This window comes from Antechinus flavipes, chromosome 5 (genome assembly GCF_016432865.1).
Source record: "Antechinus flavipes isolate AdamAnt ecotype Samford, QLD, Australia chromosome 5, AdamAnt_v2, whole genome shotgun sequence".
Taxonomy (NCBI): domain Eukaryota; kingdom Metazoa; phylum Chordata; class Mammalia; order Dasyuromorphia; family Dasyuridae; genus Antechinus; species Antechinus flavipes.
In genome coordinates, this window is record NC_067402.1 from 42142665 (window position 1) to 42158597 (window position 15933).

At 41.6% G+C, this 15933-nt stretch overlaps 1 protein-coding gene across 3 annotated transcripts in view; it reads right to left on the bottom strand.

Moving 5' to 3' along the window:
• The window catches only part of ULK4 (unc-51 like kinase 4), a 627233-nt gene that overhangs the window by 149285 nt on the left and 462015 nt on the right, over positions 1–15933 (bottom strand). For all 3 annotated transcript variants that reach the window (XM_051961226.1, XM_051961225.1, XM_051961224.1), the window contains exon 35: positions 11017–11202. In XM_051961226.1, coding sequence (XP_051817186.1) covers positions 11017–11202 — 186 coding nt within the window. The remainder of the gene's footprint in view (positions 1–11016; positions 11203–15933) is intronic.

Genomic DNA, 15933 nt, shown 5'->3' on the forward strand with positions numbered 1-15933 from the left:
ATTTGGAAATGATTTTCCTTGACAGAGAAGATGAAAGCAAATAAAAATTTAGTAGTTTTGCTTTCCTTTTGTTATCTATTGACATTTAATTTGCCCCAAGCAATGAGCTTCTCTCTTATTTTTTATATTTTATTTTTCATTCTAAACTTAAACACTAAGAATAAAAAGCATTTGCATACCTACAGCAGAACTCAAAAAGAGGATCAAATACAAAAGCCTGAATCTCCATTTCATGTACCTTCTTAAAAAAAAAAGAGCACATAATAAATTCCATACTTTAATTTCAAAACTGTCCTGCTTTTGTGTGCTTCTCTCTGACCTCCCTTCTGTTCTCTTTTAGACAGTCTGAGAAATGTTTCAAAGGCACCTTTTTGTTGGCATCCCTACTGCTAACCTCCTTTCCCCTCTTTCCACACATCTCCCCAATAAAAAATTAAAAGGGTGGGTGGGAGAACCTTATAAAACAAAAGTGTAGTTCAGCAAAAATGAATCCACAAAGAAGTCCTGTCAACAATACCTCTCTAAGTCCATCATCTCTGTTAAGAGAAGGGTAACATACTTCACCATCAGTTCTTAGGTGACACTGAAAGTCCTTGGATTGATCTATGTTCTCAAGTCTTTCAGTGTTAACACACTATAGATACACAGCTCTCTATAGAGATATATATAGAACTATATAATTTTTTTCCCCTCTGGTTCCTCTCATTTTATTCTGCCTCAGCTCATACTACTCACCATTCTTGGAAACTGCCTTTTTTCTCATTTCAGTGGAATCCAAAAAACATTAATAAGCGGCCTACTATGTGTCAGGCTCTGTGCTAAGAGCCAGGGATGCAAAAAGAAGCAAAGGACAGTCCCTTTCCTTTTAACGGGTGAGATTCTTTCTTTTGGTACAACAGAACTGCATTCCATTTACACATCTCACTTTGCTCTGCCATTCTCCAATTCATGGACATCCCTTTGTGATTAAATGCTCTGCAAAGGAGCAAAACCACATTTCTTTTAAGATACTGTAGAATTTTTACTGAGGTAGATTGGCCTCCCTAGCTAATTAATCCAAATGAGTACAGTTTTTTTGGTGGGGAGTGAAAAGGGGGTCAGACCTGTGACTTATCTGTTTTGGAAATTCCAGATATGGAAACTCTCTCCATCAATGCCCATCAGCCTTTTTGTAACAGACTTAGAAAGCTGTCTAAACCAGGCCCGTCAAATTCAAACAAAACAAGGGCCACTAAATTATAAAGATCCCTCTCCACACTTTGACTTAGTTTTAAAATCGAATACGATCTTTGCTTCATTGTTGTTTTGTTAAACTTCCCAATTACATTTTAATCTATGGGGCTTGGGAGTGTTGCAGCTTTGTGTTTATTATCTCCAGCTTGAGGGACTCATACATTAAGCCTTGGCCAATGTCACAATGTCAGAGGCAAGATTCGAACTTCCGTTTTCGTGACTCCGCAGAATAAACTTTTCATGCTCTACTGGCTCTCCAATGAAGATTTACTCCAACAGTAAAATAATAAAATTTCACATTCTTTCAAAGTGTCATTAAGAAACACCACAAGACATAAAATCACATTAACGGGTTGTCCATAAACAGGTTCTGCAGGACTGGGGCTTTGGCAAGGCGAGGGGTGCTTGTATTATCATTTCTATCCATGATATTGACAAGTCATTATTCAAAAGGAATCATTTCCATATCATCATCATCCCCTTTATCATCACCTCGCCGTCAGATTGCTTCATCTCCTCACTTGATGCATTCATAAGACAATACTTTATTTTAAGCACTGGGTTGAAATTAGCCCCAGCTGTGAAAGCGGCAGAAAAAGCCGACTTCCCCACCCAAAGTCTCAGGGAGCACAACCTTTGGGAAGGGATGATTTCCATTACGTTTTCATCAGGTTCTGGCCAAAGAGCAGTAGATCATATTATTACAGAGACTGGAAATGTAATGGTTTGAGGTTGCTAAGCAACGCCACAATGTTAAAGGCCTCTGTATCTGTGATCTCTGGAGACTCTCAAATTTCATTAAAACCTGTCCATAACGATTACACAAAAAATCCTTGTGAAGTTCATAAACAGGCAGAGTAAGGGGATGCATTAAAACTTTGATTGAAGTTGCAACCAAATCTTTTTGAGTAACCATTTCTAAATAGTCTGTGTGCTATATTGGAGGGCGGGGAGACATGTGTGTTTATACGTATGTATTGTGTATGTACACAACTACATATACAAATTTGGGTATATATAGATACCCACATATATGGACTATATCTGTGTTTGTGTGTGTGGGGAGAGAGAGAGAGAGAGAGATAAGTGTGGGGGCGGGAAAGGAGAGAGGGAGACAGGGAGAGATGGAAGGAGGGAGGGAGGAAGAGAGAGAGGGAGAGAAAAAGGAGAGAGGGAGAGAGAGAAAGAGAAAAGGAAGAAGGGAAGGAGAGAGGGAGAGAGAAAGGGAGGAAGAGAGAAAAAGGGAGAGAAAAGGGAGGCAGGGAAGGAGAGAGGAAAGAATAAAGGAAAGGAAGGAAGGAGGGGGAAGAGGAGAGAGAGAGAGGGAGAGGAAGAGGGGGAGAGAGAAAGAGAGAGAGGGAGAGAGAGAAAATGAATGAGAATATTATGTGCTCTCTGGGTGTGGATCCTTCTGTACTCACAATCCGGATCTTCTGCAGAGTCAGCCCTGTGCTGCATCCTATGTAGACAGGAGTCAGGATGCTTAATTGGTGGAAAAGTTCTCAGCCAAACATGGCACATATCCTCTCGGTCTGGCTGGTTGCAGACCCAGAGAAAAGCACTCCATGGAGGTAGGGGGGAGAGAAAGGCTTGGAATGGCTCTTGGAGTCCTAGACATCCATGGGAGCAGTCTCATACATGTTCCTTGACCTTCTGGGTCTACAATTCTAGCTACATCTGAGAAGACGTCTCCCCTATGTGACGGTTCTTTCTCTCGATCTTATCTCACCCCCAGACAGAGTCCCTGACCCTTGGGTATTTCTAATCTGCGAAACTCTGCCTGCTATTTTGCTTGGATAAATGAGTTTCTCCCTCTTCTCCACCTGTTGCTTTTGTGCACCTGCTTTTGCTGGGGAGAGTCTGGGCTGGGAAGTGTAAGCTAGGGGAACTCCCCCGGCCATCGGGGGCTCAGGGACTCATCCCTGTGGACCATCCCCACTCCTCGCGGGTATCCTCCCTTCGCACCTCCTCCTTCCCCAGGTCGGATGCTGCTGGGCTTCCCCCGATTGCCTACTAAATCACCTATTAATCTCCCACGTCTGCGTCACATCACAAATGTAGCATATTGTGTGTTTGTTTCTATTAGTTACATTCAGCGCCCTAGATGAAATTCGATTAAGCACATAGCAATTACCCAATTGGCGGGTACTCATTGAATGCCTCTTGTATGCCCAGGTACTGACGGACAAAACCGTACTTGTCCACAGGGAGCTTCCATTCTGTCACTAACAGATGGACTTTAAGAGGAACGAGAAAGATTTTTTCACAGGAAGCGGCACAGGGAACTGCAGTGACGAATACAGCTAGTTTAGAATAAGGACTGTGGCCACTTTTCGAATGAAAGATGCTGGTGGAAAAGCAAAGGAAGGGGAGGGGAAGGCAAGAAGCATTTATATAGCACTTACTGGGTGCCGGGCTAAGCACTTTACAAATATTGCCACCTCAGATCTTCACAGGGACAGCTAGTGGTGCGGAGCATAGAGCCCTGAGCTCAGGATCAGGAGGACTCCGAGTCTGAGCCCAGCCTCTGACACCTACCAGCTGTGTGATCCTGGACAGATCCCTTCCCCGTTTGCCTCGGTCCCCTCATCTGTAAAATGAGCTGGAGAAAGAAATGGCAAACCCCTCCAGCATCTTTGCCACGAAAACTGCCCATGGGTCCCAAACAGTCAGACACGACTGAAGTGAATGAACAATTACAGCTTCTCATAACAGGTCTGGGAGGCAGATGCTCCTTTTTTTTTTTTTTTAAACAGATTACTCTGGTTAGGTCACTTTATCTCTTTCTACTTGTTTTATTTTATTTTATTTTATTTATTTATTTATTTATTTACAGATTTTACAGATGAGAATACTGAGGCAGAAGTTAAATGATTTGCCCAAAGTCACACAGCTAGGAAGTGTCTCATGTCTCCTTGACCCATGGTCCAAAGCTCTATCCACTGAGCCACCCACTGCCTTTAGCATCCTCTCCCATCAGAATCAGCACACAGCACACATTTTTATAGGCTACATTGCTTTGATAGAACATTTCTGGGAGGAAAAAATCTAGCCATTGATATCAATAGAAAAACTAATCGAGGAAACAGAAGATGAAAGAGGCTTCAAACCCACTGAATGTGGGATTCTATCAAGTTCTATCAAAGCGCCACACTGGGGAACTGCTCTCGGGAGGGCCACGGCCAGTCGCTGGTGCTCCTGCCGCAAGGCTGCGGAACGGGGCCTTTCCGGGGCTCTCTCTGCTCCGAACTCGCAGACCGCCCAACTCCAGCTAAGCTCTTCCCAACCACGGCCGACCGTCCCACAGAGACTGGCCGTCGGGGTGGGGCATCTCAGCACAAGCCGTGCTGCTTGTTAGGGGAAAAAATCAAAACTGGATACTCCCGTTATGGCCAGCGTCACGACTTCTATCCGAGGCGTCTGACATCAGTGATCTCCTCTCCCTCCTCAGAGAAGTGACTAAGGGCCTTGGGGGACGGTGGGCAGCGCAGTGAAGGGGGTCTTTGTACCTGCCATTGCCAACACCTTGGTTCAGCTCTGGCCTCAGACACTCACCAGCTGTGGGATTCCTGGACAATTCACTCGTCTCAGTTTTGCCAACTATAAAATGGGGATAATAATACCATCTACTTTCCAGAGTTGTTATAAGGATCAAATGAAATAACCCATTGTAGAGTGCTTTATAAACCTTCTTAATATTATCACCAACTCAAACAAACAGATTATTTAACTGAAAGATGACATGAGATGATTCCACAGAATTATAGATTTAGAATTAGAAGGGACCATAACGTCCGTCTACTTCCTTCTCCATTTTGCAGAGGAAGAAACTGAGGCGCAGAAAGATTTGATGACCAGCTCAGAGTTTTACACGATTAGGTGCTTCTCACTTCAAATTTTCCATGCTGCATCTCTATTTGCTGTCAACCTGCCTGAACTCAAAACTTTAGCTTGGGAAAAAAGAGGTCAGATCGCATCTTGAAATGTAGGTTGTTTAACAGCATGAAATTGAAAACCACTCTCAGATAAATATTTTAAAATTGCAACTGAAATATCTTTTTTTTTTTATCATTCCTAGTTTTGTTGACTAGTCAGAAGATGGAGATATTCAAAATAAACAAACAGAACAATATACTTTGCTATATTAAGTCTGCCAAAACTGAACAAATTTCATTAAGCAAACCACCTACAGAGTATTCCTTTTCTTCAATAGAACTAAGTGTTTAAAATTATTTTTGAAAAATAAAACTAGAAAAAATTTAATTCAAGTATTTATTAGGTTAGAGAACAAAAAGGAATCTTTTAGATCATTCTTCATATTTTGAGGAATAGTTTTAAAACTATCTTCTCTCTAATATTTACTTTGAATACTAGTTATTTTAAAGAAAAGACTTCCATAAATGACATACTATTAATGAGATTCCCATCAACAAGTAGATCTCCATTTTAAGCAATAGCGGCTATATAGAGCCACTCACGATCTTGCCATATGGGTAGGTCATAATATTCACTAATAATAGAAGCAAACTAGCTGGATTCATCTTACATAGATTTTACTACATTCCAGTGACTTACAATTACTATAATTTGGACAGGATAATAACCCCCAATGAATGGGAATTTTCAGGGTTTATCCTAAATATATAGGTCGCTCTTAAGTGAGCTACAAAATGTGTTTTTGATTTCTGTGGGAGTAGGTTATAGAGTCATAAAACTAATTCTAGGGAAGCTTAGCATATGGTTATCATTCCTATTGGGTCGGGCTCTTGCTGGATTGAAGTTGTGTCAAGAGGGAGAAAATATTCTAGCTCTTCTTTCCAGGTTGGATTCTCTCCTTAGATCATCTTCATCTTCAGCACCACCTTCACAATCATCATTACACCTGCATTTCTATAGCTCTTGGAGGTTTACAGTAATACTGTGTGGTCGGTGCTATTATTTACTGATAATGAAACCGAGGTAGAAAGAAATAAAGTGACCTAACCAGAGTCACACAGCTAGTAAGTCTCTGAGTCAGGATTTTGGACTACGGTCTTCTCGACTTCAATACTCTATCCATCGCACAACCTAGCAATTGCTAGATCAATGTCTACAAATCAGTCCCTAAAGCAACTTGACAGCACAAAAATTGATTTGGAATGTCTGAGAAAATACCTCCTATTTTCTAAAGTCAGGGATATATTTGATAAAATTCATTATTTCTAACCTGATGCTCCTTTATGCCCCAAAGGCTTGTTCCTTACAGTGTCAGGTCCAACTCTATTCCACTGTTAAAAATTAAGAGTTTTGTTTTTCTTTTTGCTTAAAGAATCACACCAGTCATCAACTTCAAAAGGAAGTACTACAGATGTTTCACGGGATAAACTTTTTGGAGAAGTATTAAGTGGAGAAAGAATGAGACTGGGTTATTCCAGCAGTTGATTAACAACCCAAAGCTTCTCTTATTTTATTTCAAGTACAGGCTCTTCCAACAAGATGTCTCCCATTCATACATCAAGAAAATTTAAGATTCCTCAGAAGATATAACAGAAATAACCCTACTCAGTACTCCCCTGCAAGCACGCTTCAATTCAGCGGCTCCGGTCTAATTTATGTGTCCTGTTCCTCTCTGCAGACGGTCCCCCAGGCTTAGAGTTCTCCATCGTCACCTCCTCCATCAGGTGGGGCTTAAGAATGGGAGGTACTTTCCTTGCTAAGGAGGAATCTAATTCAGGGGGAGTTTTCCCCTCAGACAGTGAGGAATTAAAAGAAATAAATAAGAATAAAGGGTATCATTAAACAAAGGAAGAGTGAGGGATAATGAGTCCTCACATGGGACCTTCCGATGGAGAGAAAGTGAGGAAGCAGCTTGGGTGGAGCCTGGGGATGAACTTTTGGGAGGATACAGACAAGGGCTGCACAGGATGGGTGGGTAGGGAGGGCTGCCATCTGCATCACTGAATGGAACTATGAGATCCCATATCTATCCGAGAACCTGGAGATACCCAAGAACTTACACATTCAAGGTGGAAATATCAGCACACGTGAATGAGCCTTGTCCTTTGGTTCATTCAATCAGTCAACAACCCTCTCTTCTGTGTTATCTAGAGAAAGAGTGCTTTTACCCTCCTATCTGGAATGGAGGAGAAAAAAGTGGCTGGGAAAGCACTAATTTACTTGGAGTTCATTCCATTTTTTTTCTTTCATTTTTTACAGGCTTCCTACCCTGAAGACAGGTGAAAATTTTTCTATTTCAGCATTTTCCTTCTAGGGAAAAAAAAGTCAAGTTGGAAAACCTTAAGGAGAAATGAAAGATAAAGACGTGGTGAGATTTGGGAGGAAACAAAGCTGAGTGATGGATATTTTGGACAAATCTTTAACTTTAATTTGCCTCTGATGGCTCCCCCTTCCATCTTGATCATTTAACCTCTGAGATGGAGGAATTTCCACAGTGATCTCTCACTAGCCAAAGGGTTCTTGTGGTTTTTGGTCTTGATGATTCCATATCTGAATATTTCTTGATAGAATACAGATGCTCAAGCCCAAACAAGGGAAGATGCATAAAGAATCAGGTTGCTGAGCAGCTAATTCTGATTGAATACCTGATCCTGCCTATCTATACTCTAGGAAAATGCACATTAATGACAAAAGGTCTTACATTCAGGTTCTCAGAAAAGTTGAAGATCATCAACAAATATTCTGCTCTATTTTTAAAGACAAGATACAGGGTGATTAGCTAAACCCTTTCTTTTATCTCAAAGGGGTCAGTATGATTAGAGCACAAGATCATTCAAGAAGGATGTTATATAAATTTAACATATCTCTCTTATATTAATGATCAGAGCTGGAAGGCATAGATTTTTCTTATAATTATCAGCAAAAAAAAAAAAAAAGAAAGAAAGAAAAGAGAAAAGAAAAGGAAAAAATGCAGTGTCTGAATTTTAAAGAGGCAGGAAAAGATTTGGGATTTTAACAGAAGGAACTCACCACTCTCTATAATGAAAGATAAGATGAACAAGTCATGGAACCTTTATCGCCTTAACTTGAAGTGTTCTTTTAAAAATGACATAACTGTAATTATTAATCAAGCCTGATCCATGCCAAGGCCAGTAGGGGGCACCATAGAGCACAGACTGCCAAGTCTAGAGTCAGAGAAAACTCATCTTCCTGAGTTCAAATTTGACCTGAGATACTTCCTAGGTGTGTGTGATCCTGGGCAAGTAAGTCACTTTACGCTGTTTTGCCTCCGTTTCCTCTTCTGTAAAATGATCTGGAGAAGGAAATAGCAAATACTCCGGTATCTTTGCCAAGAAAACCCTAAATGGGGTCCCAAAGAGTTGGACATGACTGAAATGATTCAAGAGCAGCCAAAACTAGTCCCTCCGGGACCACGGAGACCTCGGTAGGAGGAGGAAGTCCTTTGGCCCTCATTTAAAATTTCCAAGAAGTCAGCGTAACTTCCATCCCAGGAATTAATAAAAACTGCTTTTCTCTCTCTTTGTACAAGCATGCTCCTTAAAAACCAAACCAAACCAAACCAACCCCCCCAAATCCCAAATCACCAAAAACAAACAAGAGATCAAACCTTATTTTTTTATGAGCATTTATCTTCCCTTCTCACTGACATATGTTAAAAATTATTTTTTAAGAAAAAGAAAACATATACATAATATGCATAGTCCAGCAAATGCAATGCAGTAGCTCTCAGCCTGCATTTTAAGCCTCCCATCTCTCTGGCAGGAGATGGGTGCCATGTTTTGCCTTTGGTTCTCTGGACTTGAGTCTACCCCAACTCATTCATCGGAGTTTTAAAGTTTTTCAAAGCTGTTTTTCTCTAGAATACTGTCATTGTGTCGCTTGGTCTTCTAGTTCTGGTCATGATAAGGGTGTTCCAGGTGAGAGAGCCTGCTCAGACATACTGTATAATACCTTGTAGGGCTGGCTTTCTTTCTCAAGCCTTGTGCAACTTGGGGTTGTAGGGGTGACATGAATGCTAAATTGAGAAAATGCTTCTGTAAGATACATCTGCTCTCAACCTTTGTCCTTTCAAAGCAACAAAAGGCTTTTATTTTTGCTTTGCCATGTCCATGTAAGAGTTTATCATTGAATAATAGCCCTTAGAACTTTCACTTTTACATTTTGCACCTCAAATTCTGGAATCTTGTTGTTTACTTAATAATAAAACAGATTCTACTTACCTCTCACCAGGAATTGGGAGGACTGATACCCTTCCTTTCTGCCCAATCACTCTTGATTTGCCTTATCGAGATAATTCTGCTACATAGTCCAAATTGTGATATGTCATATTTAGCTTAAAATTTAGGGAACTCATTCAAATGGGCGAGTCAAATGATAACTACAAGTACATATTATCTAATTAATAACACCTATGAAGAAAAACTTAGAGAGTGGGATTCTCCATTTATCATTGGGGTGGCAAAGGAATTCACTAAGAATCGGCTCAGATTCATCTCCTAGACTTCCAAAGAGCTAAGGGTGGTGGTTCTCCTCCTTGGACTTAGAAGAGAAAGAACATGAAAAGGCCTAGAAGCCAAACCTATTTCGGGAAGGGGGGCTATGTGAGCTCAGGGGAGAGGAAGAAGGAGACCCTAAGATCTGACTGAAGGTAGAGAAAGGTTTCTCTCATTGATGAGAATGCAGCAAAACCGTCACCTGCTACTGGCTTGGGCTGTTTTAAAGACAATGAAATTTATACAACCAGCAGAAAAAGGGTCCTCCCGACAACGAGGTGGGCCAAGGCAGACTCTCCATTGCACAACCCAGGTTCACAATTCTCTCAAAAGCAGCTCCCCAGAATTTTCCACATCTTACCAACATGCCGGCTTCTATACCCACTAGACCCTCATTACAAATGGATCACAAGACTCAGAACAGAAGAAGTCCTGAAGTCCCAAATCCTTATTAATAGCCGAGTGGAAGTGACTCGCTGAAGGTCCCACAGATAGGAAGTTGCAGATTCAAAGCCTGTTATTCCTGTTACTCCAGGCTGCTTCCCCAGAGGTGGCCCCTGCAAAGAGCTGCTATTCAGGAAGCTGAGGGTGACTTGGAAGACAGATGGGTGAGCCCAGCAGGAAGTCCATAGAAGGCCCATGAGAAGGATGATAACCCTCAGCCTTTCTCCAGTGGCTGCCAATTGTGCCGGGTGGGAGATCCTGACATCCTGCCCCTACGGCTGCTCCCCCCAGCAATACATTACGTTCTGGAAATTATACTTCCAGACGTGGCTGGAGCTATTTGTCTGGTAAGCAACTGTCCAGGTAATCTGCTGCAACGCGACCAGCCTAACAGAGCCAGGCTGTAGGAGCCCCATTTTAAAACGAATAAGCTGACTGTGTTTCCCAATTTCACTGTTGCTGATCCAGTCATACTGTGATGAAGGGCATAAAGACAATGCTAATGAAATGAACAGAAAGCCATAATTGTTGTGAAAATGTTAAAATATTGGAAAAAAAAAAAAGAAAGAATTTCCGAGTGCTTACTAAGACCATTGATTTGTAAATAGGACAGGAAATTTTCAGAAGGCTGTTAGTTAACCCAAGGTGTTAGATGGACCGTTCAAACGCCTTGTATTTATTGCACAAACTGGTGCTAGTACAAGGATCAGAACCAATTTTTTTTTTCTGTCTCCAGAATCAGTATTCTATCTAGATGAGCTTATTAAAGGAACAGATAATTAACTCATTTTTAAACCAAATACAGTTTTATAAGCTAATTTCTTTGAAATAAGCTTGATTTCTTTGAGTGCACAAATAAAGGCAATTAAAGTATCTGTATTTGACTTACCAATCTCCTTATGGCTTTCAAGAGCAACTTCTGTTCCTTGGGATCTTTCTTAGACTTCAATAATTCAGCAAAGCTGTCCATATTTTCTGGAGACATAATGTCCGTGTTTTCTCCTCCATACAGCTGGACTAACACAAAGAAGCATCTTGATGAAACCTCAAATATCTCAGGATCTTCGCTTGTAAGCTGAAAAGAGAAAAAAGACAGCCAAGTTTAACTTTCAGGGAGGATCCTGACCTTCATATTCCTTAAGAAATGCATTGAAAAAAAAATTTTTTTTAAATACAGTTTTCAATTGATTGGGGTAGGGTAGAAAGCAGAGAGAAAGCAGTGTGAGGATGGGGGGAAAGCCAAGAAGATTTAGAGGAAAGTATTTTTTAATATTTTAAAATAAATGAGATCTGTTTGTTCATTCATTCATTTGTTTATTTATTTATGAAAGCTAGACTTGCAAGTTAAAATCGTAAACTGCCTGCTGAATAAGTAGGAATGAGATCATTTATAGCCAGTATATCAATTCCATGTATATACCGCTTCAAGTTATTCCCCTTTCTGCATTTTCCTCTGCTGTCCCAATAAATCACTTATAGGACCTTCCTTTTTGGCAATGAATAGATACAGGCCCTTCTATGGGACCTCTTCCTTCTTTAATGCAAAGTCTGAATTTCCTCCGGGTCACCAGATCCTTTTCGTAGCCTGTCCTGACCTTCCTCATTGTTACGGCTTATTCCCTCCTCAAATGGCCGTGTATTATTTATATTTGTACAAGTTAGACCTGCCAGTGGTAATGGCAGTAATTAAAAACAATAACAACTGACATTCAGAGAGTGGTTTTGTCCCAGAGGAGCACTCTTCCCATGATTCACTTTTTTTTTTTTGGCTAAGCAAAACAGAGGGGCAAGCCTTTTCTAATTTCTTAACAGTGACCCATAAATAAAAGTAGGCCCCCCAAAAGGGGGTCTGAGGGGTCCCTAATCAGCAAGCAGGGATTGTGTACTTGGCCCAAGAGCCCCATGCCTGTGTATACAACAGGCTTCTCTCATTTTAACTCTCACAACAATTTGGTGAGATGATGATAATAGTGATGATAGCTGGCATTAATACATAGTGCTTCAAAGAGTAAGCATTTTATAGACATTATCGTATTGAATCCTTAAAATAGCTCTGTGACATAGGGGCTGTTATTATCCCCATTTTACAGATGAGGAAACAGGCTAAGGGTCCACTAAATGACCTGTCCAGAACCACACATATACTAAGAGTTGGGGATTCAAAGATTTAAAGTTGGAGATTCAAACTCACCTAAGTTGAGAGCTCTATCAAGTATTCTGTAGTCCTGTCTAACAATAGAATTCCATCTGCTTGAAGGCAGAGCACTGAATATCCAGAACTTAGCACACAGGTGGTGGTGGTGACCAAAATTAAATTTTTTTTAAAATTGAATTGAATAAAAAGTCACGGAAACCATTTGCTCTGTTATGAGAAGGTTTCTTATAGTCTTGTGTAGCTCACATTTATTTAGAAAAAATTTTTCCTAGCTGCTATAAAAATACATTTCAGCCCTGATCACGTCCAAAATGCCACCAATCTGGATGTCACTGTGTCAGAATATGAAATTACAAAGAAAAGAGATTTTTGGGCTACATTGAACCAATCGAATACACATCAAGATTAAAAGTCAACTGATTCTCATCTGAAAGATGATTACAAAAGCAGTGAAAATGATGACTTAATAAAGAAACTAGAAGGAGTCATATCCTTCAAAGTAGCCCTTATGGGAAGTTGCCACTTATTCTAATGATGACAGTGCTCAAAACACTTCTGCAATCTCAGTTAATATCACAGTCTTTCCCAGTTGTCTCAGCAGTGAGATTTTATTGGGTGGTCAAACTGGATCACGCTGGTTTAGGTCTAATGTGTGTAGGCAGTATGTAAGGAAAGGCCTAATTCACTTTTCCCAAGGCCCTCCTTCCACACCTTCCCCCCACTTCCCCCTCACTATTCTTTCTTTGGTAATTTCCCATGACAACTGGAAGCTCATCAGACCCTTGACCTTTCTCCCATCACCCACCTCCATCCAGCTGCCCAAGACAATTTATTCAACCAGTGACATGGGATTCTACTTATCCTGGAGAAGAATCTTAAGCTGGTACGTAATGATATTTCAAAATTCTGTGTTCGGGAATGGAGAAAAACGAATGACTGCTGTGGATACATGGACCTACTCAGCTTTTTAAAAAGACACACAGAGAAGACATATGTATGGGCAAGGATAAAGAGTGAATACCAAAGAGTGACCTGCTCTTCTAAGAGTGGTATCTGAATGCTCAAGTGTCTGAAGGAGCTGTGGCTGGTGAATAATATAGGATTAAAAAGGGATTTTTTTTCCTTCTTTTTTGTTGAAGTCACACTGGAGGCTCGAAAGAAATAATCAAAGAAAAAACAGAGGAACTCTGCCCATAGGGATGGGATAATACCAAGGGATCACAGCAAAAAGGCAGAACTTCCTAGCCATTTTCAAGCTTTCTCCTTCATTCCCACCAGAGTTCAGGGTATTGGAAGAATTGGCAGATATGGTTACTGGTCGCTATAATGTCCTGAGACAGATTATGAAGAATGAAAGAGGCACTGAAGGACTGACAAATGACAGATATTCCCATTTTTTTTAAACAAGAGAATGGCTTCGATTCCAGGGAAAATTCTAGAAATGTATTAAAGCTCCAGTTGATGAACACCTCAAAAAGGAATCAGTGATTCCCTAGGAGTTAAAATGACCCAAGAAAGAAAAGGTCAACCTAGACAAACTTTTCTTTTTTAAACAGGATAATGTAATTGGCATATCCAAGAAGAAAAACTAAATGTACAATATACTTAAATTTCTATAAAGTATTTGTCAAAGTTCCCATGATATCCCTGGGGACAATACGGACAGATTTGGTAGTACAGGGCACAGATTCAGAAGTGGCTGAATGGCCAGATCCATAGAGTACCCAACCATGGGCTGAAGTCCATTTGAGGAAGGTCCGTAGGGATCTTGTTTTGGCCTGTGAAAATCAACATTTTCATCAGTTGCTTGGCTTGACCATGTGGGTAGTATAGTAACTTGCTGGATAAACAGAGTTGGAATCCATGAAGATTTTGATAGACCAAATATAATAAGACAAAGTTTAATAAAGTCTAATCCTTAGCTTCCAAAACTCAGCATTGTAAGAAAAGAATGAGTAAAACACGGCTAAATAAGGGCTCACATAAAAAATTCTGGGCCTGTTGGAGGCCTCCATGGGAAGAGAGAGAGCTGCCCTGGTTACTGGCTGCTGCTCCTCCCCAGGGGCTCTGAATATCAAGCCCTCTGTTTGGCAGATGAAGCCTTTTGGGACCCTTGCCCCCTTTTCTGATCTTCTTACATTTTATGACTCCGTGGACTCTGCAATCTGTGGCTCCTGGATGTCTCTGGGTAAAGCTAACTCCCTCCTTCCCCAGGAGGCCTTTTCTGGTTCTACCCTCCCCCCCACCTGCCCACAGAGATGACCCATCATTTGAAGGTACACATCGGGCCTGCACGTATATCTGCAGGAAGTTTCCTTCACTCAAATGCCCTCTTTGGGATGGGGCATCCTGTTGGCTCAGCCCCAGGGGCCTGCTAGAGCCAGTTCTGACCCATGGAAGAAAGAGTGCTAACTTTTCAGTGTGAGAATTTACAATGCAAGGTTTGATTTATTGTTCTGCTCATTGTCTAGACTTAAGAAAGTGTTGAGAATTCAGATTAAACGTAAAAAGTGTGTGTAAATATATTTTTCTTTCAGAGAGCCCCAGATTCCCCATTTACCATTTGATTACCATAATGCTGCACACAGTAACTGCTTAATAAACTCTTCTGGACTGATGGACTTAGAGACCAAAAAAACCAAAATTACCCTAATGATATTAACAGAGGAAGACTGCCATGAGTTAGCAAAACCATCTCCTGGCGGCCTGAAGTACATGGAGAAAGGGACCACTCTATGCTGCTCCCTCGTCCATCGGCTGGCCAGGCTGACCCTTCCTGGGTGGAGAGAAACACGCTGGTGGCCCGCTCCTCCCCTGGTCGCTGACCTGACTGCCATTCCATTGGCTGCTCCCCACCGGCTGGAGCGAGCTAGCCCTCCAAGAGGATTCCACCCTAAGGTCAGACCTCCAGGAGAAAGAACCTCAACTCCTTCCTCAATGACCCAATCACTGAAGTGATTGATTGATCCCCTCACTCCTCTGCCTCACCCCCAAAGCCACCTTCCCTTCTCCTGTGCTCTCCACAGGGAACAATCTCCCTTTTCACCTTCCCTCGTCCCCCTGCTGGCTATCCCCAAGGCTTGGCTCTCTCCTGAAGGCACAGCCTCCATGGCCGGCCACCCCACACACGGGTGAGGGGGACGGAGTAGCCTCCCCCTGCTACCCAAGTGCACTCTCTACCCCATCACTGGGTAACCCTCCCTCCCTGGAGCTCCATTAGATCCATACTGACCGCCCGATCCAAATTGTGGAAGTTGTCACACAACGACCTCCAGGCCATCTCCTTTCCTTCCTGCCCTCAGTGTCTGGTTCATATTCCTTCTCTTTCCTGTCCAGCCCTCATTGTGGAGATTTCAGCACACAAAACCGGTTCTCCCTCAAACTCTGGTCTCATCACTCCTTACTGTTTTCATGACCATTTTTATCTACCTCCATCTTCACAAAGAAATCTTGCCATCACTCACAAATGCACCACTTTCATGTTCACGAACACTGAAATTCTCTTATCTTTTCACAACCTGCTGTCATTCCACCCCTCCCTTTGCTTTGTAACCCCAAAAGACTTGCCATACGGGTGTCATCCCTAATCCTCACTTCTACCATACCTGGCACCCCAGTTCTCTCAATTTTACCTTCATTAACAATTTCTTG